Source organism: Peromyscus leucopus, chromosome 20 (assembly GCF_004664715.2).
Source record: "Peromyscus leucopus breed LL Stock chromosome 20, UCI_PerLeu_2.1, whole genome shotgun sequence".
NCBI lineage: Eukaryota > Metazoa > Chordata > Mammalia > Rodentia > Cricetidae > Peromyscus > Peromyscus leucopus.
In genome coordinates, this window is record NC_051080.1 from 6,777,770 (window position 1) to 6,803,626 (window position 25,857).

At 48.8% G+C, this 25,857-nt stretch overlaps 1 protein-coding gene and 1 long non-coding RNA gene across 4 annotated transcripts in view; one reads left to right on the plus strand and one right to left on the minus strand.

The window, feature by feature from the left end:
* On the minus strand, window positions 1–23,008 carry Pced1b (PC-esterase domain containing 1B). Its single transcript, XM_037197407.1, is given in 5 exon segments — window positions 1–1,318; window positions 1,320–1,662; window positions 11,858–11,953; window positions 12,120–12,310; window positions 22,921–23,008. Coding segments are annotated over 3 exon segments (1,431 nt in total). The 5' UTR covers window positions 11,926–11,953; window positions 12,120–12,310; window positions 22,921–23,008; the 3' UTR covers window positions 1–298.
* The window catches only part of LOC119086344, a 10,065-nt gene continuing 6,365 nt past the window's right edge, over window positions 22,158–25,857 (plus strand). For 2 of the 3 annotated variants that reach the window (XR_005089604.1, XR_005089605.1), the window contains exon 1: window positions 23,002–23,089. This is a non-coding gene — a long non-coding RNA (uncharacterized LOC119086344). Of the gene's footprint in view, window positions 22,456–22,932; window positions 23,090–25,857 lie in introns of those variants that run through there. The other variant, XR_005089606.1, reaches the window with a different exon arrangement.

Sequence of the window (25,857 nt, forward strand, 5' to 3'; positions counted from 1 at the left end):
AACAATTTCTGAACTTCAATTTTATTTTTACAAAAAGGCAACAAACAAGAATAGCGAGGGGGGGAGGTAGTAAGAATGCTTGCTTGGTCACTCGGGGGGAAAGAGACCTCCACAGGCAACAGGGGCGGGCCACTTTGCTCTTCCCTGCCCCTGTTTCTAACAGCAGTGAACAAAGAGAAGTCCAAGACGGACTCGCTGGGCGTACGTTAGCAAGGTCAGTGTGTGTAGACTGGGACAACGAACAGGGAAGGTCAGTTATCACACAGCCCCATCCAGAGGTGATGGGGTTCAAGTCAGACTATTGAGGCCTTGAATCTACATAGCCTGGGCCATGTCTTTGTGGTCGCCTGGGCCGGCCTCTCCAGGGCATATAGGGGCCCTGAGCTAAACGCCTTTGGAAACCCCTATGCGGCCCGGGGGCCGGGCGCTGGTAACAGGGTGGGCGGTAGTTGGGCATGGGTGGCTGGGGATGAAAACTAAAGTCACCCTCAAAGGCATATCCTGGGTGGGTGGGTGAGGGGTCCTCTGAATGAATATAGAATTCATCCGTCTGGAAAATATGGTCTGAGGAGAAATAGGAATCTTGGGGATATGGGGGTAACGGGGGTGTCACCTGAGGTGGGGGCAGTGGACATGCTAGTAGGGGTGGGGGCCTTACGGGCATGCCAGGGGGAGGGAATAGGGGGCGTGGCCTGGGAAAAGGCCCAGGTGGGGGCGGGGCAAAGGCCTGAGGACCTCTATTGGCCTGGGGCTGCCATTCCTCTACCGGGCCTGGGCCTGCACTTTCCCAGTCCACGGGATCAATCTCCCATGGGTCTCGGTGGGGCAACTCCACACCCCAGGCATCGGCCATGTGGGCCAGCAGCATGTAGGTGAGTTTGCGGTGTGCATGTTCATTCCAGTGCACGCCATCTCCCTGCAGGTGCTTCTTGGCTTGCCGGAAGTGGAAATTTAAGTCCAGCACGTCGAAGCAGCGCTTGGTTGCTTCTGCATGGCTGTACAAGTTGGCCTGCCTCACTCTTTTTTTCAGGGTGGCTACCGAGATCCGAGCCTGGCCCTTACACTTCTGAGGGAGGAAGGCCGCCTTGATCTTGTCACCCAAGGGCATGGCAGTGTTCCACACTAGCAGGCACGACTTGGGCAGCACCTGGTCCATGCGCCCAAACAGGCTCTCCAGATTCTGCCTATAGCTACTCAAGGAATTCCGCCCATACCTGGAGACGTCCCAGAGGCAAGAGTTCATAATGATCACGTCCGGGGCATGCGTGCCTGATTGCAGCTCCTCTAGAACGCTCTCCATGTACTCTGAATAGACGCGCAGTGAGGAAGTAGAAGCGCACCAGGTGGTGGTCGGAGCAGAACTCGCGCACCTCGCGGTAGTCGGTGCGATTGTGCAGCGTATCCAGCTCGCCTCCCTTCATCAGCTGGTCCTTTTCAAAGGTCAGCTCCCCCTTCATTCTGAGCTGCTTGTAACTGAGCAGGCAATCCTTCTGCAGCAGGAGCACCAGGTCCTTGTACACCGCCCTATGCACAGAGTCCCCAAGGACGACCACATACTTGTTGTGTAGAAGCTGCTGGACTTCTGAGGCCAACAGGCGAACCATGATGCCCTGCGTCGCGCCTCTTAGCTCCCTCTTTTGCACAAGCTGGGTCTGGGAACTGCTAAAACAGAAGAGAGAGCGCTGGGAGGGGCTCACCCTTAGGCAGAGCAGCAAGCTTAAGAAAGATAGGGGAAGTCGTTTGGGGAGCCGCTGCCACCGGGGCTGAGAGGAGGGGGTGGGTAGGGAAGAGGGGGGCAGGAGCAGGCCCTCCTTGATCTGGCTGGGGAGATGGTTGAGAGGGTGAAGGTTCTAACAGATCTATGCTTAAATCCCCATCACAGACAAGCAGACCCCAGGTTTACCCGGCAGCTAGCCTAGCCAAAACGGCAGGCTTTAGGTTCAGTTAAGAGAACCGCTCTCCAAAAATAAGGTGGGCGGCTGGGCCTGGGGGTGGCTGCCTTTAACACCAGGATTTAGGAGGCCGGCGCAGGCAGAACTCTGTGAGTTCAAAAGGCTAGCTGGGCCTAGCGAGTTCCAGACCAGCCAACGCTACGTAGGGAAAGCTTGTCTCAATGAAGAAATAAATGTGCGTGGGGGTGGGGGTGGGAGGCAGAGAATAAATAACAAGAGGAAGAAATAAATGCCTCAGACCCAGAAAGACAAATATTACATGTTTTCTTAAAAAAAAAAAAAAAAAAAAAAGAGGAAGGTCCGCATCACTGACCTCCGGTCTCCACACTTGGGAGTGCATGGGCGTGTTTGTGCATGCGTGCGTGTATACTCCACCCCCAAATGCCACCCACATCCTTAAAAAAAAAATAAATAAATAAAAGCCAGGAGGCGGTGGTGCACGCCTTTGATCCCAGCACTCGGGAGGCAGAGCCAGGCAGATCTCTGTGAGTTCGAGGCCAGCCTGGTCTACAGAGCGAGATCCAGGACAGTAGAAACCCTGTCTCAAAAAACAACAACAACAAATAAATAAATAAATAAAATAAAATAAAAAGGGTTCTGGAGATAGAGTCCTCACTTGTAGAAAGCTCTAGGTTCTGTCCTCTGCACTTACAACCATAGGAAATATTCTAATGACCTACACTGTTTCACTTTTCTTCCAAGCCTTTCTTTGCATGTAAATATCAAAACCGTTTTGCCATTCTCCTGCCAATCTGTCTCTTGGTCAGTGTGCATGTCCCCAGGGGCAGCGCTAAGAAGTAGAGAAGAGGCTTTGCCTTTCCCAACACTTTGGATGAATGCTGACAGGTGTGGAGCTCATCTTCAAAATCTCAAGTTAAAGCCGGGCGGTGGTGGCACACAATCCCAGGGCGGCAGAGGCAGAGGCAGGAGGATCTCTGGGAGTTAAAGGCCAGCCTGGTCAGTCATGGCTATGTTGTGGGATCCTGCCACTTAGGATGCATCTCCTGGGACCATTAGCAGGTATATCACATTTCAATACTACTTTCTAACTATAATCAGCCAGGGGCATAGAAGCCATGTTAGCCATGTGAAAGCCAGTGAAATCCACCATGACTCGAGAGCTCTAAGGTAATGTACACTGTAAACATAGGAACGGGTGGATAATTGGCACTAAATTGTAAATCATTTTCATTTTTTTCTTTCTTCTTCTTCTTCTTTTTTTTTTTTTTTTTTTTTTTTGAGACAGTATTTCTCTGGCTGTCCTGGAACTTGCTCTGTAGACCAGGCTGGCCTTGAACTCCCAGAGATCCATCTGCCTCTGCCTCCTGAGTGCTGGGATGAAAAAATTAAAGGTGTGCACCACTACTGACTGCTAAATCGTTATTTTTTGAGAAAAGGTATATTCTGTGCTGGCCTCAAACTCCTGATCATTCCATCTTAGCCTCTGAGTGCTGGTGTTAAAAGCATGCACCACTACATCTGGAACTTTTTTTGGAAATGGGGGTCTCACTATGGAGCCCTGACTGTCCTAGAATTCACGATGTAGCTCAAGCTGACCTTGAAGAACTCAGAGATCAGTTTGCCTCTACTTGCCAGAGTGCTGGACCAGGCCCAGCTAACAAAATGTTAAGGCTGAGGCTGGGCGGTGGTGGCACACGCCTTTAATCCCAGCACTCGGGAGGCAGAGCCAGGCGGATCTCTGTGCGTTCAAGGCTGAGTTCGAGGCCAGCATGGTCTACAGAGTGAGTTCCAGGAAAGGTGCAAAGCTACACAGAGAAACCCTGTCTCGAAAAACCAAAAAAAAAAAAAAAAAAAAAAAAAAAAAGGTTAAGGCTGTACTACAGAACAGGCAAAATATCGCTACCAGTAGAGAAGTTTCACAGGGAGAGGCGGCACCCCTTTAATCCCATCACTCGGGAGAGAGGCAGGTGGATATCTATGAGTTAGAGGTGGCACCCCTTTAATCCCATCACTCGGGAGAGAGACAGGTGGGTATCTATGAGTTAGAAGCCAGCCTGGTCTACTTAATGGGTTCTGGGGACAGCTAAGGATACACACAGTGAAACCCAGTCTCAACAAAACCAAAAGGGGAAAAAAAAAGTTCAACAACAATAGCTCATCATCGTGGCGCAACAAGGTAACACCTTCAGTAAAGAATGGGCAGGGCTGGAGATGAGGCTGGGGCTCTTAGAGAGCTCACCTGGCACCCCACCACCACAGAACCTGGGGGGGGGCACAAACTGCAACCTCAGCACTTGGGAGGCAGAGGTAGGAAGGTCATCTATGATTACTTAGTGAGTTCGAGGCCAGTCTGGTATATGTGAGACATTATAAAGAGGGAGTAGGGGGCTGGAGAGGTGGCTCAGCGGTTAAGAGCACTGGCTGCTCTTCCAGAGGTCCCGAGTTCAATTCCCAGCAACCACATGGTGGCTCACAACCATCTGTAATGAGATCTGGTGCCCTCTTCTGGCCGGTAAGCATGCATGTAGGTAGAACACTGTATACATAATAAATAAATAAATCTTTTTTTTTTTTTTAAGGGGGAGTAGGGAGGGAGGAAGAGAGAGAACATGAGTTAAACAGTATTTGTCCTCTGATCTTAGAAACACTAATAACTAGGCTTGGTAGTATAGGACTATAATGCTAACACTTGGGAGGCAGAGGCAGGAGAATCACCATTAAGTTCTAGGCACGCCTGGTCTACATAGTTAAGACCCTGTTTCAAAATATTAAAAGAAAAAAAATAAAAATAAAAGGAGAGGGAAGGGAGGACCTCACTGATAACTGTCATAAGTCTCAGGTGTGCTGGTGCAAGCCTGTAATACCATACAGCATGGCAGACAAGGAGGGCCAGGGGTTCAAGGCCAGCCTGGGACAAAACAAAAAAAAAGTGCTAGAGAAGAACACTGCTTTGGATCCACAGTAGTGGGGCGGGACCCTGGCGCTGCTTGCCAGCTCTTTGCAGCTAAGTTACTTAGCCTCTCTGTGAAATAGGACTACAGTACTCACGTCAATTTGACAAAGGGATAGAGTGAGGAGTGCTCAGGTACTCTGTTTATGCTCGTATGTAGGTAGGCACTCCCGGGGGCCAGTAGAGAGTGTCAGAGTCCCTGCAGCTGGAGATCGGGGCAGTTTGTGAGCAGCCAGATGTGGCTGCTGCTGGGGTCTGAGCAACAGTGCTCTCCCCCCGGGCCGACTCTCCAGCCCAAATGTAAAGAACTTAGAACAATGCCTGCCAAGCTCTTAAGTACTAGTATGGGTTAGTGATTCTCAGTGAGCAAGCTACAGAACACCAGTTTAGCCATCCGAAAAGGGGGAGAAAACTGTTCATTTGTCATGGGAGTTCCACAAAACCAAAGGAGAAGATGAAAGGGGAGGGTTTTCAATATAATGCTGTTTATGGATCAGCTCTCGGATGCCACTTTAAGGTGGCCTACTTAAGAGTTCTCCCTATTCCTAACTTATAGAAAAGGTTACAGAAACAATGGAGCTAAGGTTTACTCGCTTTATTCATAAGCAACTATCTACTCTGCAACCGGGGTTGTGAGTTCTTGGGGGTAGGGGTGGAGGGAATGAATGTACCACATCTCATCGCTCAATCTCAAGCCAAAAGACACAAATGTTAAACCAGGTATTAGCATAACCCAGTAAAACAGAATGCTACAGACTGTGACTTCCCCATGGGAAGGTGTGGTTCCCAGTATTTCAACCAGGGAACCTTGGACCACATGCTGCCCCCACGCACCCACCACCTGGCTCCAAGTCAAGCAAAACTGCCTGCAAGAATTCGCCATTGTCCTCCAGGGGGAAGGTACTGATAGCATCGAGGAGAAAGGGAGGGGATGAGCATTCCAGTAGGTAGCTGAAGCCAAAACAAGGGGGGTGGGGTGGGGGGCGCTCAACAACCAGATGGACAGTCAGACACCCTCTGCCTGGTCCCCATGGGAAAGGGTTGACTGTGCTAGGAGGCCACCCAAATGACATTAGGCCCAAACCTAAATGACATTTTTAGGGGACTGAGAGAACAAGGTAGAAAGACTGAATCTTCTCAGACAACTAGAGGCCAGCAACTTCCAGTTCCGGGTTTTTATTTATAAAACTGAAACAAAAAAGGGACTGGAATGTAGCCAGGCGAGAGCAATAAGCTCCCTTATTAGTTTTGGAAGCTATCTGATGGACTCATTTCATTAGGAGGGAACAGAGTGGGTCAACTGTTGTGCTCCAAAACTAGGTACAAAAAAAGAGCAGACTAAGCTGGCATGGCGGCGGCAAACACCTGTAATCCCGACACAAGGCGCCAATGCCGGGTTGCTCAAAAAGAAAACTCAAAATGAGTTGGTCTCTTCCCTCCAGGGGAGAGATAAGCAGAGGCTGCCAAGGACAGATAAGAGGGGGCGGACCCCGCAAGGGGATGTGTGCAGAAGTGCCCAAGGCTGTATGAGAGTCAGGGTGGAGGCAGAGGGGCACGAGGCCTACAGTGCCACGCTTAAAAAAGTTCCGAGATTCCCCAAATCTGTTCAGCTGCAAGATCTGGGCCTCTGAAGTGGTGGGAGAAATATGCATTAATAATGGCAACCGCTATTTTTAAAAAATGACTTTCAAGCAATTTGCTTGTGTTTTTCCCCATTTGGGGACAATTAATTTTTCAGTAGCTTCACGGGGCATGAATTATAAATCTTTGACTGTTACTTTATAGCCATCCCCAAACAAACCCAGATCATTTCTTTTTCATTAATCAATGTTGTGTAGTAATTAGGTCAGTTTTTGGACGAATGACAAGGAACTAGGCCAGTGGCTCTGGAGGTGCGACAGAGATGTCTTAGAACATAAAGACAGGCCTGACAGTTAGGATGCTGCTTCGATTTCCAGCAGGTAAAACTTGTAACTAGTTTAATAGTTTCATGCATCTGACTACATACCCACTGGACCATTGCATGAGGACTATAAATGGCTCCTTTCCCTTTAAAGGCAGTGAGGGATTCTATCTATCTATCTATCTATCTATCTATCTTTTTTTTTTTTTTTTTTTGGCTTTTTTCAAGACAGAGTTTCTCTATGTGGCTTTGGAGTCTGGAACTCACTCTGTAGACTAGGCTGGCCTTGAACTCACAAGAGATCCACCTGCCTCTGCCTCCCAAATCAAAGCTGGGATCAAAGGCGTATGCCACCACCACCCAGCTCTATTTTGTTTTGAGACAGGGTCAAACTACAGAGCCTGGTTGATTTGGAACTTGATATACAGACCATGCTGGCCTGGAACATGAAGACCTGCCTGCCTCTGCATCCCGAGTACTGAGATTAAACATAAACATGCCCAGAGCAAACCATTATTTTTTACTTTTCCAAGCTCTCCTTCAATTTTAAGACATTGCGTGTACAGAGAAGAAAATTATTTCTCAGGAGCTCACCTTTTGACTTTATGTTTTTGGTAACTGTTTAGTTTTCTAAGTTGAACTAAATTTGTCAAAAACTATATGGCCTGCAATGGGCCCACCCTAGACTGGACGGGGCCTACCAACCACCGGCTCTGAAGGAGGGGCCTGCCACTGAATTCTGAACTCTGCACTGAGGACTCCCCACGGACTCTTGATATGGGGCAAGTAAGCTAGTATCTGCTCTCCACAACACCAAAAGTGGGAGGAGCAATATTTTTAAGAAGGCTCTAGGGCCACACCAGATAGATATAATTATTGTGAAATACGGTGGTAAGTAGCAACACAAAGACACCCCGCGGCCAGGTAGCCACAGGGAAACCCATCTCAGCCTCCCGGGCCAGGTGGTATCACCTGGCTCCATAGGTCTCAGCCCTGCAGCCTAACGAGGAAAAACGTCGTTTCCAGGGTGTGTCAGGGCCTTGACAGCTGTCACTCAGCATAGTTAACTTGGCTGACACCTGTGACATGCGCAGTGATGCCTGGCCAGCCTTCTACGGGGGTTCCCGGTGTTGGTGACGACCAGGCCGGCTTAGGCATGAATTGAGGTGGACACCCTGGGGGCGGGTCTGTATCGTCCCTCCCCACCAACATTCAACCGCAAACATCAATGGAAAGAATTCCAAAGACTGTGAGTCTGAAAAGTTACACGCTTAAAAAACTCTTAAAGCATCATGTTTCCCCACATGAAGAGTCTAATCTAAATCTGATGGGCTATAGAAAGAAACGCAAGGCGTAAATGTAAGAACGAAGCGGAGGTCCTTAATACTAGCAACGCAGACACTTTTTAGAGAAAAAGATAACCTTTGGGCCATTGGCTGTCCTGGAACTCACTTTGTAGACCAGGCTGGCCTCGAACTCAGAGATCCGCCTGCCTCTGTCTCCCAAGCGCTGGGATTAAAGGCGTGCGCCACCACCGCCATCACCTCCACCAGGTTCCCATTTGGATCTTTTTAAACAATTCATAAAAGTTTGATTTCAATCGCATACAGCTTTGCACATTTCTAGCATTACCACCTCGAGTCGTTATTTCAACCGCACCTATGATCTGTCTAACAGGGTTAGGAAAAATGTCCTGAGCCGGCAACCTGGCTTCCACCTCAAAGAAACAGTGCCATAGTGGTCTCAGGCTGGAGGCCCATCTCTCCGAGCCTCGGTTTCCCCACTGCGAGGATAAGAGGAGACCCGGCGTCTCAAAGGCCTAGTCACGCCTGCAGGACACCGGGCCCCTTTAAGCTCCCACGGGGCAAACTGGCCCCACTCCAGAGCAAACGGCCCTAGGACCCGAAGCCCCCGATCCCGCGACCCCGAGGTCCCCCTTCCCACCGAGTGCAAAGGCAGACACCACCTACCTCCTTCTGGGGAAGAAGGCCAACAGCCAAGTCGCGCCGGGAGCTTTCTACATCCTCAAGCTATCTCCCCTGAGTGGACTAACCCTGCCTTCTGCCTTCCAGTCACTAGTCCTAAGGTTAGCTCCCACCCTCCTAATTTCTCCCTGCTTCAAAAAAAAAAGGGGTAACTTCGTTGGCTCCACCTCCCGGCCTGTCTGTCCTACTGCCCGGCCTTCAAGGCCACATTTTTTTAAAGCGCTCTTTGCACAGCCTGTGTCCGGTCCTCTCCTCCCACTCACTCCTCCTCGGGCTTTAACTTGGCTTCCAGTCGCATCAAACCCGAAGACATTTGTCAGTAAATCACCACTGGCTTCTTGGCTTCCTTTCAAAGGCCGACTCTTGACCTTCGCAGCGGCCGCCGACCGCACTTCTGCGGCGCCCACCGGAGCCCCGGCCCTGCTGGGTCCTGTCCTCTCCCAGGGGTTCCCTCCAAAGACCGTCTTTCTCAAGGCCCCCCTCTGCAGCAGTTCTCCAGCCTCCCTTCCACCTGGGCTCCAGTCACCCCCAAGCCTTGGAGCGAGTCCCCATTCTGCTCTAGAGAACCTGGTTCTGGCTTTTGCCCCTGGTCCGAGCCAGATTGTAAATGGCTTCTCTTCCCTAGACCCAGGAGGAGGAGGAGGAGGAGGAGGAGGAGGAAGACAAAGGACCACCCATCACCTTATCAATACTATTTGTATGCAGATGACTCAGAATTGAGGCAATAAAGCCACCAGGCTGAGTGGGAGGGCCCGGGATTCGGCCCTAGGGTAAGATCAGCTGGAGATCCCGGCCAGATCTGCACTCTCCCAGCCTCGGGCATTGTGGCCTGGAGGGGCGGGAAGCCTAGTGAGTGACTAGTGATTTCGTAAATAGTTGATGGCTAGCAAGATGCTGCCACATTATAAATAACCCCTTCTCCACCCCACCCCACCCCCGGTGGCTCCTCAGCTCCAGGCATTCAGGTGGGTAAAGTTCTTTAGTGGGGGAAGGGAGGAATAACAATAGCCTTCCAACTTCTCCAGGGTTCTTTCTCCTCACACCAAATTGTGACAATTCCTAAGACCATTCCCTCCCTCCCGACCTTTGGACGGTCTTCCTCCAGGTAAATATTGGTGTGGCCTGGGACGAAGGCAACCCGCTCTAACGTGTGTCCAGAGCTTCTTCAGTTCTGGACGAAAACTGGGTGGACGTATGACTGGAAATACATCCCATCCAAAAAGCTGCGTCGTTTTCATTTTTCATAAATGGCTGTTGGCACCATTCTTGAAACATGAAAAATCCTAAAAATGATAGCCTGAATGGAGCTCAGCTCAACTATTACTATTTATTCCTACTTTTTTTTTGGGGGGGGGCGTGATTTGGTGGAGGTGTGGGGGGGGGGGTCGTGGTGGATCCAACCCAGGGTCTGGTGCATGTTAGGCAAATGTGTGCAGCTACCTTACATTTATATAGCAAATTGAATTTTGTTTTTGTTTTTCCGAGACAGGGTTTCTCTGTGTAGCTTTGCGCCCTTCCTGGAACTCACTCTGTAGACCAGGTGGGCAGCGGTGGCGCACACCTTTAATCCCAGCACTTGGGAGGCAGAGGCAAGCTAATTGTATTTTAATGTTAATCATATATCATATAGAATATAGCAGATTAGTTATACATTCCATTGTTATATATGTAAGGTAGATACACATGTATATTGAAAATATACTTTAGGATTCCGCAACATTTTCCAAAGTTGAGCACTGTCCACTTTTACTTCTGTTTTAGCTTAGTTTGCATGGCTAATTTTTTTTTTTCATTTTCCACAAACCCCCCTCCCCATTTGTGGGTGTGGGTGTGAGATCACGGGATCTGTTTTTTTTTTTCTTTTTCTTTTTTGAGACAGGGTTTCTCTGGGTAGCCTTGCCTGTCCTGGAACTCGCTTTGTAGCCTCAAAGTCACCGAGATCTGCCTGCCTCTGCCTCTTGAGTACTGGGACGAATGGCATGCGCCCCGCCCCCTGCTGGGATCTGTGTCTGAAGATCTACTCATTGACTGGAAGTCAATTTTGTCAGAAATTCCTGCTTGGCCTTCAGAGAGGCCTCGCCTTCCTCCAAGCCCCCCCCCCCCAACTCCTTACCACTTGGTCTGCTATAGGAGGTAACAGGCCCTGTCACCCAGGCTCCCCTCAGACACAAGCGCCTCCTGCCTCCAGGGCCCAACCGTTCCTGGAGTCCTCGGGTCTTAGTGTCTTCCAAGGTGCACCCTCACTTTTGCCTCTTTCCAGGGGACATTCGAGGGGCACTCACCCTGCTGGCTGGCCTGTTGGATTCTCACAGCCCAGTCTTTAGTTACCTCTGCTGACAGAAATCAACAGAGGCCTGAAGAGGTTACGCAAAATTGCCCAAGGTTGCTCAGCTAGCAAAAGCCAGAACCGGCCTGGTATTGAGGACAACTTCTGAGGGATTAGATACACTTGGGGCATAGGTAGGTTTTCTTTCTTGGGGGATAGAAACAGGGTTTCAGAACCCAAAGCTTTTAACTCCAGCTATAAATATTTGCTGAAATGAAAAGAAGGAAGTAAAATTATCTAGAAAGAAAAATTTGCATGCCGTTTCCTCCTTGTTATTCTCCGCTGGAAAAACTATTTTGTACACAACTTTACATTTTCCACGAGGAAGCAAAACAGGGTTGGAGTTTATCTGGTTCCATTTCCACCACTCAGGATGTTAGCTAGCTTTATCATAATTATTATTATTTGCAGTGAAGTGAAGTACTTAACCAATTGTTCCACAACACCAATTGGGTAACCTTACTTAAACTCTCGGGGTGCTATTTAAGTGTTTTACTTGCTTATCCATGTGCTCCTCTTAAGAAACTTATGGAATAGGTACTCTTCATTTTATTCATTTACACATTATTCAAAAATCAAGGTTGAAAGATGGACTGAGCCTCTTGCCGTCACAGGCTTATGAAAAGCAGGGCTGGAATGCCAGGCCTTTGTGGTCAACCACCACAGACAAGATTGCATAGACAATAAATAGACTCTGTACATCCTCTTTCCTTCAACACTGAATTGGCTGTTTCCTTGCACCTTTTTTAAAAAAAGAAAGAAAGAAATTTAATTGTTTACCAGTCTAGACCACTAGCAGCTCGTCCTTTGGTGCCACCAAGTCCGGTGGCTGGAGTCCCATCCCCCATCTGCCCAGTGACTTGTAACAGTAGGGATCTGAGAAAAGACAGTCAGAAAATTTAAATCTATATTTAAAAGAAAATGGGAAGCAGAGCCCTGTCATCTCTCAGGGTCTTTCTCAGCTACATAGGGAGTAGGAAGACATCCTGGGCTACAAGAGACCCATTAGCAAAAGAAAACAAGAAAGCTGGGAGGTACTTACTCATTGAAACCCCTGGTGACTTTCTGTCTACGTCTCTCTGTTGACTCCGGATCTCTTCCCTAGATAGAGTCCTTTCCTGGCTGAAGATCAGAACGGCCCAGACTCTGTCTTCCAGGGAAAGAAGTTCAACGCTGGGTGCTGGAACTTTCACAAGCCCGTGTCTGGGGAGGTGATGCCATTTCCGGTGGCCTCTGGGGCAAATGACAGGATACAGCATTTGCTTTCTTGCTTTAGGAGGAGGAATGGCCGAGGTTTAAGACTGTACCATCAACGTAGATGAAACACGAAGTGGAAATCTGGCCCTGAATTTGTTTGCATTTTGCCTTTCTCAGTCATTTGAATGTAACTATATCTTGACCCTTCCTGTTTTTTAACGGTTCAGTTCCTCGGCTCTTACTATTCAGGTGTGGTGGATACAGCTCGGAAAGTATTAGAAGTAGGGGGGAGGGATTGAAGAAAGAGATGGGGAGGCGGTAAAGAGATTTCTCCCTTTTCTTTCTCTTGTTTAGTAGCCAAGGATCGTGTGTGTGTGTGTGTGTGTGTGTGTGTGTGTGTGTGTGTGTGTGTGTGTGTGTGTCCTGATCTGCGTACAGCCCTGTGGTGGGGGGGCCTCCACGGTTAGGAGTAGGAATATGGGCCCGAGGCTGCCCGGAAGAAGCCAGCCCTGGGACCCTGGGACGGCAGCTCCAGGTAAATGAGGTAAAGGTCGGAGCCAGCACGAGGCCCTGCTACCTCCTCTCCCAGACTCCCACTGGAAACTGTCAACTGGTTAGAAAGACAAGGGCCTGTGATTCAACTGATAAGCCGCTGGCTGGCTGGCCTTGGGTCCTGGCTGGAGTGATCTCATTTGGGGGAGGGGCTCTCACCTCCCCTACCAAATACCGAGTTGAAAGGAGGAAATGAATCAGAAAAGACTGGGAGGAGAAACTCTTAAAAAAAAAAGTTTTTTTTTTTTTCTGAAAATAGTGAACTTTTAGTAGGCGCTTTAAACACTTTGGAGTAGAGCATTAGAGTGTGTGTGTGTGTGTGTGTGTGTGTGTGTGTGTGTGTGTGTAACTCAGGCTCCGCCTCTACCTCTGAGCTACGGCCCCAGTTTCCAGCGTCTGTTACCATAAACAGTATAAAGTAAGGAACAAAGCAGATTCCGCCATGAGCCAAGGTGGTGGCACATGCTTACAGTCCCAGCACTCAGGAGGGCAGAGGCAGGAGGATTGTTCCAAAAGCCCAGGCCAGCTTGGGCTATAGAGGGAGAGAACCTGTCTCAAGCCCAAACACCCAAAGATCCCAGGACAGTCCCTCCGCCCACACCCTCTATGCTTTGCTTCGGGTTTTATTTTCTCAGTACTACGTAATAGGTAAGTTGCTCTACAAAGTGACTTCTTTGTTGTTTCCTGGAAAATATTTTATGTCAACTGCCCCACGTGTACCTTGAAATGTAATTACACACATTCTGCATTGTTCTCATCATGCCTAAATTATTATTATTTTTTTTCATCTTGGCCAAATTGTCTTCTAGGTTTTAATGAACCGTAATGTAATCATTACCGAGTCTCCAGACAGGACTTCGGTCTGGAACCCAACTCATAACCTGAGTGTTCGAAGATTCAGAACAGTGTATTATGTATCCAGAAGGCCTCTCTGCCTGACCTGGGTTCCGTACACGAGTTTCAGATGTTTCCAAGACCTGAGTGTCAGCACATCTGTGCACTGTGAGGAGGAACTGGGGAGGGTTCCAGGTTTTCTGTAATCAGGAGCCCAGAGAACAGGAGGAGGAGGAGGAGATGATGCAAATGGTCGTCATGTTTACACGCTTCCTATTTCAAAGGCGGGTGCCTGAGAGCGACTGATTTTCTTGCTTTCAGCCTCCATGTCAACCATGTCAACCCATGTCAACAGCTGTTCTGGCCCTCTTGGAGCGCTCCAGAGCCTAGTCAACCTGAAACGCACTTCCTCCCACGCCTCTCCTTTCCTGGCTAAAGCGGCTCTGTCATCCGCCCTTGGCAGATGGTGAAACTGAAACTCTGCAGACCTTCAATGCCTTGTCACCTGATGGAGCCCTTCCAACTGCACACTGGTCGTCCTTGCTGCCAGGCGGGGTGCACTGCCCGTGTTAACCGTATTTCAATTACGTTGTTTAGTTCTCCAAAGGGGACAGGAGGGCTGGGGTGTGGCTCACTTGGTAGAGCGCTTGCCTACCGTGCATGAAGCCCTAGCTTCTGTTTCCCCTCAATAAACTGCGTGGAATCCCAGCAATAGGGAGCTGCAGGTAAGAGGATCGGAAATCCAGGGTCATCCTTGACTCCCTAAGGAGTCTGACGTGAGCGCGAGCTACATAAGACTCTGCAGTGAGTCTCAGTATTCCCAAATCCCACGACTACTTATTCTATCGGAAACATTCTATACAGATATTCCATAGCTGAAGAGACTCCGTATAGCAACAGTTATCCTGCTGACAGTCAGGAAACTTCGGGCCACCAATAAAGCCAAAGTTGTGTGCAGAGACAATATGTGTTTTCCTGAGGCATCACAGACAGGTATGTTGAAGACGATAAACAAACGTTGTTATATACAGTTAAAAGGATCTATGACCTGGAGTTAATGTATGTAAAACCTCACTCTCATTCCTAAATCTGAACAATATCATATACCTTACGATTCTGTTTACAAAAGGAAATTCTCTACCCTTGAAGCCTTTGAACTTATACTCTCTGAGCGATGCGACATAGAAAACCACGGACCATAAACACAGTCACTGTAAAGACAGTGAAGGTGCCGGGCACGTGGCTGGGTTGGTAAAGTGCCTGCTGCACAGATAGGAGGACCCGAGTTCAGCTCTCAGCACCAGGCCTGGCGGGGCCAGGAGGCAGAGATGGGGGTGATGTGGGGATCTCTGGTCAGCCAGCCGAACAGTCAGCTCAGGGTCAGTGAAAGAAGATCTAGGTGGGCAGAGACTGAGGAAAAGAAAATACTCAACACTGACCCTCAGATTCCACACTTCACACACACACACACACACACACACACACACACACACACACACTCGACACAAACCCACACGAACACATAGAGATGAATACAGTCAAACAATCGGGTGGGCTTAGAGGTGGCTCAGCGGTTGAGGGCACTTGTTGCTCTTGCAGAGAACTGGGCTTGATTCCCAGCACCCACATGCTGGCTCACAACCATCTGTAACTCCAGTTCCAGAGGATCTGACACATTCTTCTGACTTTCAAGGGCACCAGGCATGCACATGGTACATATATGCACATGGTACATATACATATATGCAAGCAAAACCACTTATATACATAAAACAGTAAAATAAAACTAGCAAAACCATCGAGAGTGATTCCCTTGAGAAGTCTATACCCACACTTGGGTGTATCTTATTCTTCCCTTGAGCATCTCTTGCATTAATCCCATGCTAAAGATCCACATTTAAAAACGTCTTTTGCCAGGCAGTGGTGGTACACGACCTTAATCTCAGCACTCAGGAGGCAGAGGCAGGCGGATCTCTGTGAGTTCAAGGCTAGCCTGGTCTACAGAGTGAGTTCCAGGGCAGTCAGGGCTCCACAGAGAAACCCTGTCTCGAAGAAAACAAACAAAAAGTCTTTTAATAAATTTCAACTCTATTTCAGGCCATCTTGTCTTGAAATTCTTTTCTGTGGCAACGTGAAAAAATCCTGGATTTGCCTAAGTGTAGGTCTCTAAGGGTTGAAGGAACTCTTCAGGGTATAGCACATGACTGTCCTGGTTCCACTGACCCCTCTCCCTGATAGATGAGGGCCAAACTGAACAGATGCCAAACTGCAAAATTCCTTTGGTAAAACCAATCATTCAGATTGTTCCAAATGTTCGAATAATTGAAATGCTACTGAAAAAAACCAAGCAACCAAACACACACAAAAAACCCAACCTATTACTGGGCTGACGATATTGTTCAGTGGTAGAGCCATTCAGACAAGTGAGAGCCTGGAGCAAGAGGCAGAAGCAGCTATCCTGTGGAAACCCAGTCCAGGGACTCTCGTTGGTCTAGGGCCTCTGTTCTTCCATGTGGAGCCCTGAAACATACATTCACAGTGATTTGCTGACTTCACATCCACCGGTGGTGTGGATGGAGGGCAAAGAAAGCTAGGATGTCGTGGAATATGTGAACTTGAGATCATCTGGCTTTGGGGCCAAGAGACTGTGAAACCTGCTGGAGTCACATATGGTTCCGTGACCTTGGTGGTCACTGAATCCTTCTGAATCTACTATTTCATTTGTGAAATGGCGGCAAGGACTGAACGAGAAAGTGAACCCAGACAGCGTGTCCATAAGGGTACAATAAAAGATCTCCATGCTGTTCACCACGGATCATCTCTTCATTCTCTCTTTCTTTGAGTTGGTAAGTTACTCCCATGGCCTTGTATGCTTGTGGGAACAACCCAGTAAACGGGGACGATGTACAGAGACGTTGGGGAAACTCACTACAGCCAGGTCCTTGCCTTTGTAAAGGGACAGAATATCACACTTTGTCAAGGGGTCGGCCTAGGAGAGGAACACATCTAGGCCACCACAAATGAGGGGACCGGAAGGTAGTATTAGAAGCTACAAAAGTCAGAGGGTGGAACACTCCTCCCGGGTAGGGGAGACTGGCTGTATCTGCCAAGCAACAAGAAGGGACCACTCACTAAGTCTGCTGGCTGAGTTCTTTGGTTTTTCTCTGGTCTGCCTCAGCAAGGTGGGTGCAGGTATAGAGCAGGCCTTGAACTCACTGTATTCACCTGCCTCTCTGCCTCTTGAGTGTTGGGATTAGAGTGCATTCCCACACCCAGCCATTTATGAGTTATTTATTTTATTTATTTATTTATTTATTTATTTATTTATTTATTTAGTTTTGAGACAAAGTCTCACTATGTAGCTCTAGCTTGCCATATTCCATATGTATATCAGGCTGGCATCAGACTTTTGGAGATCCACCTGCCTCTGCAGGGATTTTAAAGGATTATTATTATTATTATTATTATTATTAATAATGTGTATGCATGTGTGTATGGGTATGGGTTTTTGCACATGAGTGCAGTGCCTATGGAGGCCGGAAGACAGCATCGGATCCCCTGGAGCTGGAGTTACAGGTGGTTGTGAGCGGCATGGCATGCATGGGTGCTGGGAACCCAACTCAGGTTTTCTGCCACAGCAGTATGCACTCTTAACTTCTGAGCCACCTTTCCAGCTGAGGGGCTCTGCTTTTTGGGTTCCATTAATGTAGAATTATGTTACAAATTCATACTTTACTTAAAGTCATGGTTAACCTGAATCCAAGCACAGAAAAACAATAATTAATTAATTAATTACTTTAATCACATAGTGGGACATATTTTAATGTAAGGGCAAAAATAATATGCTTTTCTCCCTCCTTTTTGGTGCTGTTGGATGTGGAACCTACAGCCTCACACATGTTTGGCAATCGTTCTGCACCCAGCCCAATATTTCTTGAGTATCAACAACCCTTTATTAGTTCTAGCCACAGAATAATTGGAACTTATCTACTTCACCCACCTTCTCTATTGGAAGGAACAGTCGTTTTTTTTTCTTCTCTTTGAGGAATGGAGTGCTGTGAGTGGACCAGAAATCAGCCCATTCAATGTTTACATATAGATGCATTTACTTCTGCTAACAGGTGTTTGCATTCAGACCTATGCTCGGCTACCTTTAAGTGATGGCCAAATTTAGCAAATCAAATTTTTTTCTTTGCTTGTGTGAATATAGTAACCTACATGGTTTTAGTCATGTCTCTTCAAAGAGTTTGCAATTTGTACTTTTAAGTACATACGAATAATCAAATGTCTGTAACAACCTCAGCACTGAGAAGCAGAGGATTACTGAAAGTTTGAGGCCAGCCTGGTCTATACAATGAGTTTCAGGCCAGCCAAACCTACATGCTTAGACTGTGCCTCACAAAACAAAAGTACATCTGAATAATGAGTAATCTGTGTCCTCTAGTAGTATATGAAGACTTGTGAGGGGCTGGGGCTGGCTGGGGCTCAGGTGTAGAATGTTTGCCCAGCATGCATGGGGTCCTGGGTTCAATCCTCATACTGCAAAACAAACCTTCCTTTCCATTTAGACCTAACCTGGTAGTACACTGGGTTTGCAATGCCAGAATTGAGGACTGAGGAAGGAGGATCACCATGAGTTTGGGGCTAGCCTGGTCTACCTAGGGAAACCAAAACAATAATAAAAGAATTTTGAGAGGACTGGCAAGATGATGGCTCAGTGGTTAAGCTTGTGCACTGCTCTTAGGATCAGAGTCTGGTTCCCAGCACTCTCATGGGGCAGCTCACAACTCCAGCTTCAAGGGAATCCTATGTCTTGGATGCCTCGTGCACATGCGCTCTCTCTCTCTCTCTCTCTCTCTCTCTCTCTCTCTCTCTCTCTCTCTCTCTCACACACACACACACACACACACACACACACACACACACACACACACACACACACAAATGCATGCACGTACTAATAATAAAATTCTTTGTTTTTTGAGACAGTGTTTCACAGTGTAGCCCTGGCTGTCCTGGAACTCACTCTGTAGACCAGGTTGGCCTTGAACTCACAGAGAGATCCGCCTGCCTCTGCCTCCTGGGTGCTGGGATTAAAGGCGTGTACCACTCACCACCCAGCAAATAAATCTTTCTTGGAAAACAGAAGACTTTTGAAGCCAGATGTGGTGTTCAACACCTATAATCCTAGTACTTGGAGACTGAGACCAAAAGATCATGAGTTCTAACCTGGTCCTGACTACACAGTAAGCAAGAACCTTGTCTATACATCAATAAACCAAATTTGAGATCTGAGTTAAAATTTCTCCTGAGTTCAGCTTAGTAACAACTAAATTCTGTGCTAAACCAGTGTATGTCAACTTTTCTTTGGTGTTGCTAAGTAGGGACTTAGGAAATTGATGAACTGAGAGACCCAAGACCCTACTGCTTGGATACGCCCTGAATCTGTCTATATGCGGTCTTGGAATCTTGGTTTTATGCAAAGTCTGCATTTTGCTTCAGCATGGCTTCCTGGTTCAGAGCATGGGCTTTGCAGGCTGGAAGTGAGAAGGGTCTCAAGTCCTTCCCTCATGAGTCATGTGACTTTGGATGCTTGACTCCGGTGGACCCATTTCCAGTGTCAAATATGAAATGTGTGGATTGAGCAGCAGGGGTCTCAATTTACTCTAGGAAAATGGTATGTGCGTGGTGGGGAATGGGGCATGTGTGGGGGTGGGGCGTGCGTGGGCATGGAGGGTGGTGCAGGGTGGTGCAGCTCAACGTGACTACAGCCATCTTGGCTCAGTTTGCCTACTGGGAAGTCCTGGCAGATATTCCAAGCTCTATAACAAACAAAGTTATTAGGACAGTCAGTCAAGCATGGCGTGCCAGCTACTGATGCTCAGATTGGTTTTCAACTGATATTTTGAGAAAGGATAGTACATTCCTGTTGACCACATCCACCTTTGTCTGGCTCAGCATGGAGGTCCCTTCCTCCTGTTTTAGAGGGCAGGATCCTCTTGCCTTGGGGCTACCCAAAACATGCTCTGCCCCTAAGTCTCTAATAAAATGCCATCTGTGCAATGTGGACCTAGCAGTCTCTTTCCTTGGTGTCTCAGGACACCTTCTCCCTCTGGTGTCTGGCTCTAGTACACAGAGAGTTTAGTGTCCAAACAATGTAGGTATATCTATACCTTAATCGTATAGAAAATAATACTTTAAATAATTAGCCATTGGTTGGGCGGTGGTGGCGCATGCCTTTAATCCCAGCACTCAGGAGGCAGAGCCAGGCGGATCTCTATGAGTTTGAGGCCAGCCTGGGCTACCAAGTGAGTCCCAGGAAAGGTGCAAAGCTACACAGAGAAACCCTGTCTCGAAAAAAACCAAATAATAATAATAATAATAATAATAATAATAATAATTAGCCACAGGTAAAATGCAAATGCTGGCAGGTACCCTGTGTGATGAACACAGCTCTGGGCTGTCCTGAGAGCATCCTGTAGGAATGGACTCAGCTGCAGGTGGACAAGGGTGACACAGGCTGTCTTGAAGCTTGGGACACCAAACAGCCTTTCCCGTCCTAGTCAGGCTCAGCAGGGAGCCTGGACCTTGCAGTAGGCTTCCTGGGGCTGGCGGCATGGTCCCACAGTCACAGGTCATTTTTTTTTTTTAAGCTTGTAAGTCTTTTCACAAAGGATAATTAAACACTGCATGAGAACAGAGGCCTTATAGTATATTGGAAATGTGTCCCTCGCCTCCTGTCAATAAGGTTAGGAGGCTCCAAGCCACTCAGTGTGTTCTGATTCCAGTGTCTGTGTTCACCCCCGCTCCTTCCTCAACTTGACCACTTCCAGATGCACAGTGGAGAGAGGTCCATTCGTATGTGGCGCCATACTGTTCTTCTTCCCTTCTGCAAGTCTGAATCTACACACCCCATTCCCTCTTCCCCCGACCCTCACCCCACAGCCGCACGCACGCACGCACGCACGTCCTTCTCCATACACCCTACGCTAATAGCTCTCATACACTACCTGTGACGTGCTTTCTGTTCCCAAGTAACTTAGCCATTCCTTGGTTACCATGACCTCTCTCACTCAGTCCACACTAGCACCAGTTTTGAATCTTTATCCTAGTCAGGGGCTGGGGTGGAGGTGGGGTGCATGCCTTTGATCCCAGCACCCGGGAAATAGAGGCAGGCAGGCAGGAGATCAAGGCCAGCCTGGTCCCAGGTAATCTACATAGTGAGTCCCAGGCAATCTAGAGCTACAACAAATTGAGACGCTGTGTCTAAAACTCAAAAACAGCTGGATGGTGGTGGCACACGCCTTCTTTCATCCCAGCACTCGGGAGGCAGGTGGATTTCCGTGAGTTGGAAGCCAGCCTGAGATACAGAGTGAGTTCCAGGAAAGGCACAAAGCTACACTGAGAAATCCTGTCTCCAAAAAAAGTCTGAATATTGTTGGGCAGTGGTGGTGCACACCTTTAATCCCAGCACTTGGGAGGCAGAGGCAGGAGGATCTCTGTGAATTCAAGGCCAGCTTGGGCTACAGAGTGAGTTCCAGGAAAGGCTCCAAAGCTACACAGAGAAACCCTGTCTTGAAAAACCAAAAAAAAAAAAAAAAAAAAAAAGGTCTGGTTATTAAAAAAAAAAAATAGTGCTTTTAAGTGGCATTCTTAATAAACTCTAACAGTGGCAACCTTGTTTTTCCAAAAACCAAAATGCTAAGTCTTAACTTATTAATGCTACACAGTGGGATCACTGATACAGCCATCGTCAGAATCAGTGGAGTCTGGAAACGCTTCCTTTCTATAGGGAAGGCTCCAGCATTTTCAAATGCTAGTCACAGCTAAATTCTGGGACAAGGAGCTGATTTATTCAGGAAGGAGAAAGCTCGGTGTTCTTTGGTGCATGCCATTCTTCCTTTCTTCTACCAGGTAAATGTCCCTCAGGGGCCTCTCTCCTGGCACAGTGCTTGGCACCAGCGTTTTAAAACGCATGACAAGCACAGCGAAAGACAGAGAAATGGTTCTCATAAACTCTGTGGCTCTACAAGGAGCCGATTTAAAATACATTCTGAACGAATGATCTTATTTCCTGGTTCTGAGGTCACAGCCCCCCCGGACCGTCTCCGATCAGAAATCCAGTTACCCAGCACAAGCAGGGGAGATCTGTGACAAGCTCCCCTGGCCAGTCCACTCTGCCGGCCACCGCCTCGACCTCAGTTCACACCAGGCATCACTTTGCACCCGACTTTCCCTCCTTCTCAGTCCTTAAGCTCCAGCCTGTGTTTTGAGAGGCAGATCTTACCATGTCACTCTCCTTCCCAGGCCGAGGGCGTATCTGAAGACCTCAGCCTTCCTGCCTTCCTCGGGATGATTAGCCACCAGGGAGCCACCCCTCCGAAGGAGCCCGCAGGTCTCAGCCCACAGGACCTTCCTATGCTTTTAGGCCACAATCGTACTTCCGAATACTCTAGGCCCAATTCTGGTTTACAGCATCCACAACTGCAGCTGCTGCCATTTCCTGAGAGCCTCTTTTACACACAGACATCTTCCATCCACAGTTACCTTTAGTGCCACCTACAGACTAGGAAGAGTGTCCATGGAGGAAAAGACGTCTCACAGGGTCGCTGTGTGCCTCAAACTGCGAGGCCAGGTGAACCCACCTCCCGCCCGGCCTACCCTGGCACTTAGCAGGAAACTGAACCACACCTATGCCATGCCCACAGGGTGACTTCTACAAACACCGGGGCACTGCAGCAAAGACCAGAGGCTGTTTTGACTTTTGATTTGGAGAGGAAGAGAGGCTGCCGCCAGTGAGTGTGCTGGTTTCCGGTTTATCACCACCAGGGCCAGGGGGGTTAGAAATCCGAGAGGGAATGGTGGACTCACAGACTCGGGATCTTGGGGAAACTTGCACTTCATTTATTTAAGGCTTTCTTCTGATCACATTCCTGGAGGAACCCTACCAAACCCTGGGGGCTTAGAGAGCCTTGTTAGCCAGCCAAGTCAGAAGGAGAAACTGTCATCTGCGGAGTTTGATTGACCACAGACGGATGTTTTAGGAGGAAGTAGGCTCAGAAAACCCTGCAACCCTGGCCCTCGCGATGATGATGTGTGTTAGTGAAAATGAGAGCGGGCGCTGATGATCGCCCTGAATGGGAAGAGGCGCCGACGCAGGTTCTGGGAGTGTGCTAAGCCTGTATCACAGGCCTGAGCCCTGCGAGGTGGGTGGTGACAGTGCCTGGTGTGTGTGTGTTGGAGGAGGGAGGCATACTTACCTGTCTGCACAGGGAAGATCCTATGATCCAGTCCCGCCATCGCTGGGCGCAGAGACGGGAAGAGGAAGGGAGAAGGCCGGAGGAGAGAAGGTGGTGAGGAGCTCCCCTGGGTTCTCATTGCCCGGTCATCCTGGCCCTGTGGAGAGAGTCAGCACTTCCTTCAGTGCGGGTAGGTGGCGCAGCCGGGCACTGGCTGGGGCTTCCTCTTTGGTGGAGTTCATAAGGTGCACACTTGGCTCTTCTCTGGGCCACAGGAGGAACCCGGATGCCAGCTCCCCAGTTCATCTCAGCCAAGCCAAGAGGCTAGCCATGCCAATACAGATCTTCTGTTCTACACATCTGGGCCAGGGGCCTAAACTAACCCAGCCCTGCCTATCACCTTCAGGCAAGGCCTCTTTCTTTTCTAGGGGCGCTGACCATGGGATTCAGCAGGCTCCTGCTGACCATTAGGCTTTCCCACACTCCTGCCCTAATGAGAGGCCAGAGCAGCCCAACCGTCTCTTGACAGCAGTCCCACAGCCTGGCAGAGACCTCTGGTGCTGGTGCCAGTGAAGTTGGCCCCAGGCCCCCAGGATGAGTCATTATGAAGCAAGCTACTTCTGGGGCGATCGGACTCTGGCTGATATCTAGTGTCCCTTTCTGTAGTTTGGGGACACCAGGGTTTGGAGGCACAGAGTGGAGGAGAAGTGGAGAGGCACCCTGTCCACATCAGGTCTGTTTCCTCCATTTCTTCTCCAGTGCAGCAGGTCAGTGCAGCTTTAAATGCCTACATTGTTTTTTTTCTTTTGTTCTGTTTGATTTTTGAGACAGGGTCTCACTATGTAGCCCTGGTTGGTCTGGAACTTTCTTCTCCCCACCCTCCCCTGGAGCTGAGGACCGAACCCAGGGCCTTGTGCTTGCTAGGCAAGCACTCTACCACTGAGCTAAATCCCCAACCCCTGGAATTTTCTATGTAGACCAAACTGGCCTCAAACTCCGAGATCCGCATGCCTCTGCCTCCTGAGAATTAAAGGCTTGTGCTACTGTGCCTAATCTCTTTCTTTCCTTTTGTTAAAAAGGGGTGGCAGGAGCTGGTGAGATGGCTCAGTGGTTGGGAACATATTTTGCTCCTGCTGAGGGCCCAGGTTCGATTCCCAGCACTCACACGACAGCTCTCAACCATCCATAATTCCAGTTCCAGAGGATCTAACGTCCTCTCCTCACCACTGGTAGCAGGCACACATGTGGTACACAGGCATACAGGTGAACAAAACACTCATACACATAAAATAAATTTAAAACATTAAAAGATCTATTTGCTTACTGTGTGTGTGTGTGTATGTGTGTGTGTATGTGTGTGTATGTGTGTGTGTGTGTGTGTGTTATGTGTGTGTGTATACCACAGTGCACTTATGGTGGTCAGAGGAAACTTGCTGGAGTTAGTTTTTTTTTTTTGTTTTTGTTTTGTTTTTTTTTGTTTTTTCGAGACAGGGTTTCTCTGTGTAGCTTAGGAGCCTGTCCTGGAACTCACTCTGTAGCCCAGGCTGGCCTCGAACTCACAGAGATCCGCCTGGCTCTGCCTCCCGAGTGCTGGGATTAAAGGCATGGGCCGCCCACCTCAGGCTGGAGTTAGTTTTCTCTTGCAAATTCTGAGGATCAAACTCAGGTCACATCAGGTTTGGTAGCCAGAGTCCTTACCCACAGAGCCATCTCAATGACCCCCAAAGCGTACACTATTTATTCCACTGGGGCATGCTTGGTTCGCATCTGTTTCCAAGCACTGTGGAGATGAAGAAAGAGGACCATGGGTCCAAGGCTGGTACATATGGTGAGCTGCCGCCTTAAAACATCACCAGACTTGGGTTGGGGATTTAGCTCAGTGGTAGAGCGCTTGCCTAGCAAGGGCAAGGCCCTGGGTTCGGTCCTCAGCTCTGAAAAACAAACAAACAAACAAACAAACAAACAAACAAAAGCAAAACAATAAAACATCACCAAACCAAAGCCTGCGGTTTTCTTCCCCTTCAGTCTCATGCGGCCCGTGCAGAAGTCCCCCCTCCACAGCCAAGCCTTGAACTCCAGACCCTCCTGCCTCTGCCCTCTTTAGAGACAAGGACTCAGGTAGCTGCTGTTGGCCTAGAACTCCGGAACCTCCTGCTGCTGTGCATTGGGGTTATAGTCACGCACCAGCTCACCCAGCCCGAATCTCCGATTTGTAAGTGATCAATTCTGGTGAAGGAGGCTGGAGAGAGTGGACGGGAGCTTTTCCCTCATCCAGACAAGGTAGAGAAACTGCAGCCGAGGTGAGCAAAGCATGGTGGGCCTGGTGCTGGGTGCTGACCAAACAGGCTTCAGCATCACTGGCTGATGACCACGGCCTGTCTTCTTTTTTTCCTAAAGGTAATTGGCTAAGTTAGTTCACGGTCCTACCAGCTCTAAGGAATACGGAACGGATAGGCAGTAACTGAGCCAGGGCGTTCTGAAGCCTTTCTGTGAAGAATCACAGAGTGTACAGACAGCACTTGCTATTGAATTAGACACAGACATGATGGCCCATGTGTAGAAGTCAGAAATCAGGACTGATGGAGAGAATGAGGCAGGCCCGTTCGGAGAAGCAATTAAGAGCCACCCAGCACCTTAACTTCCAGAGGCATGGCAGGTCGATTAAGGAGGCAGCAAGCTAGACCTGGGAGGGAAGCCAGAGTGCAGCACACAGTCCAAGAACACAGATACCTGGAGGCCAGACTCCGGGGTTGCAAAGCTGTAGGGAGCGGAAGTGGGGAAATGTCAAGGAGGGAACGAGCGGGGTCGCTTCTCAGCAGTTAGCTTCCGAGGCTGCGTCCTCACTCCGAGAATCACCTCTTTTCCCTTTAGACAGTCTCACTACGGAGCCCTGCTGGCCTGGTATTCACTATGTAGGTCAGGTTAGCCTCGAACTCATTACTATTTTCTTTCCTTGGC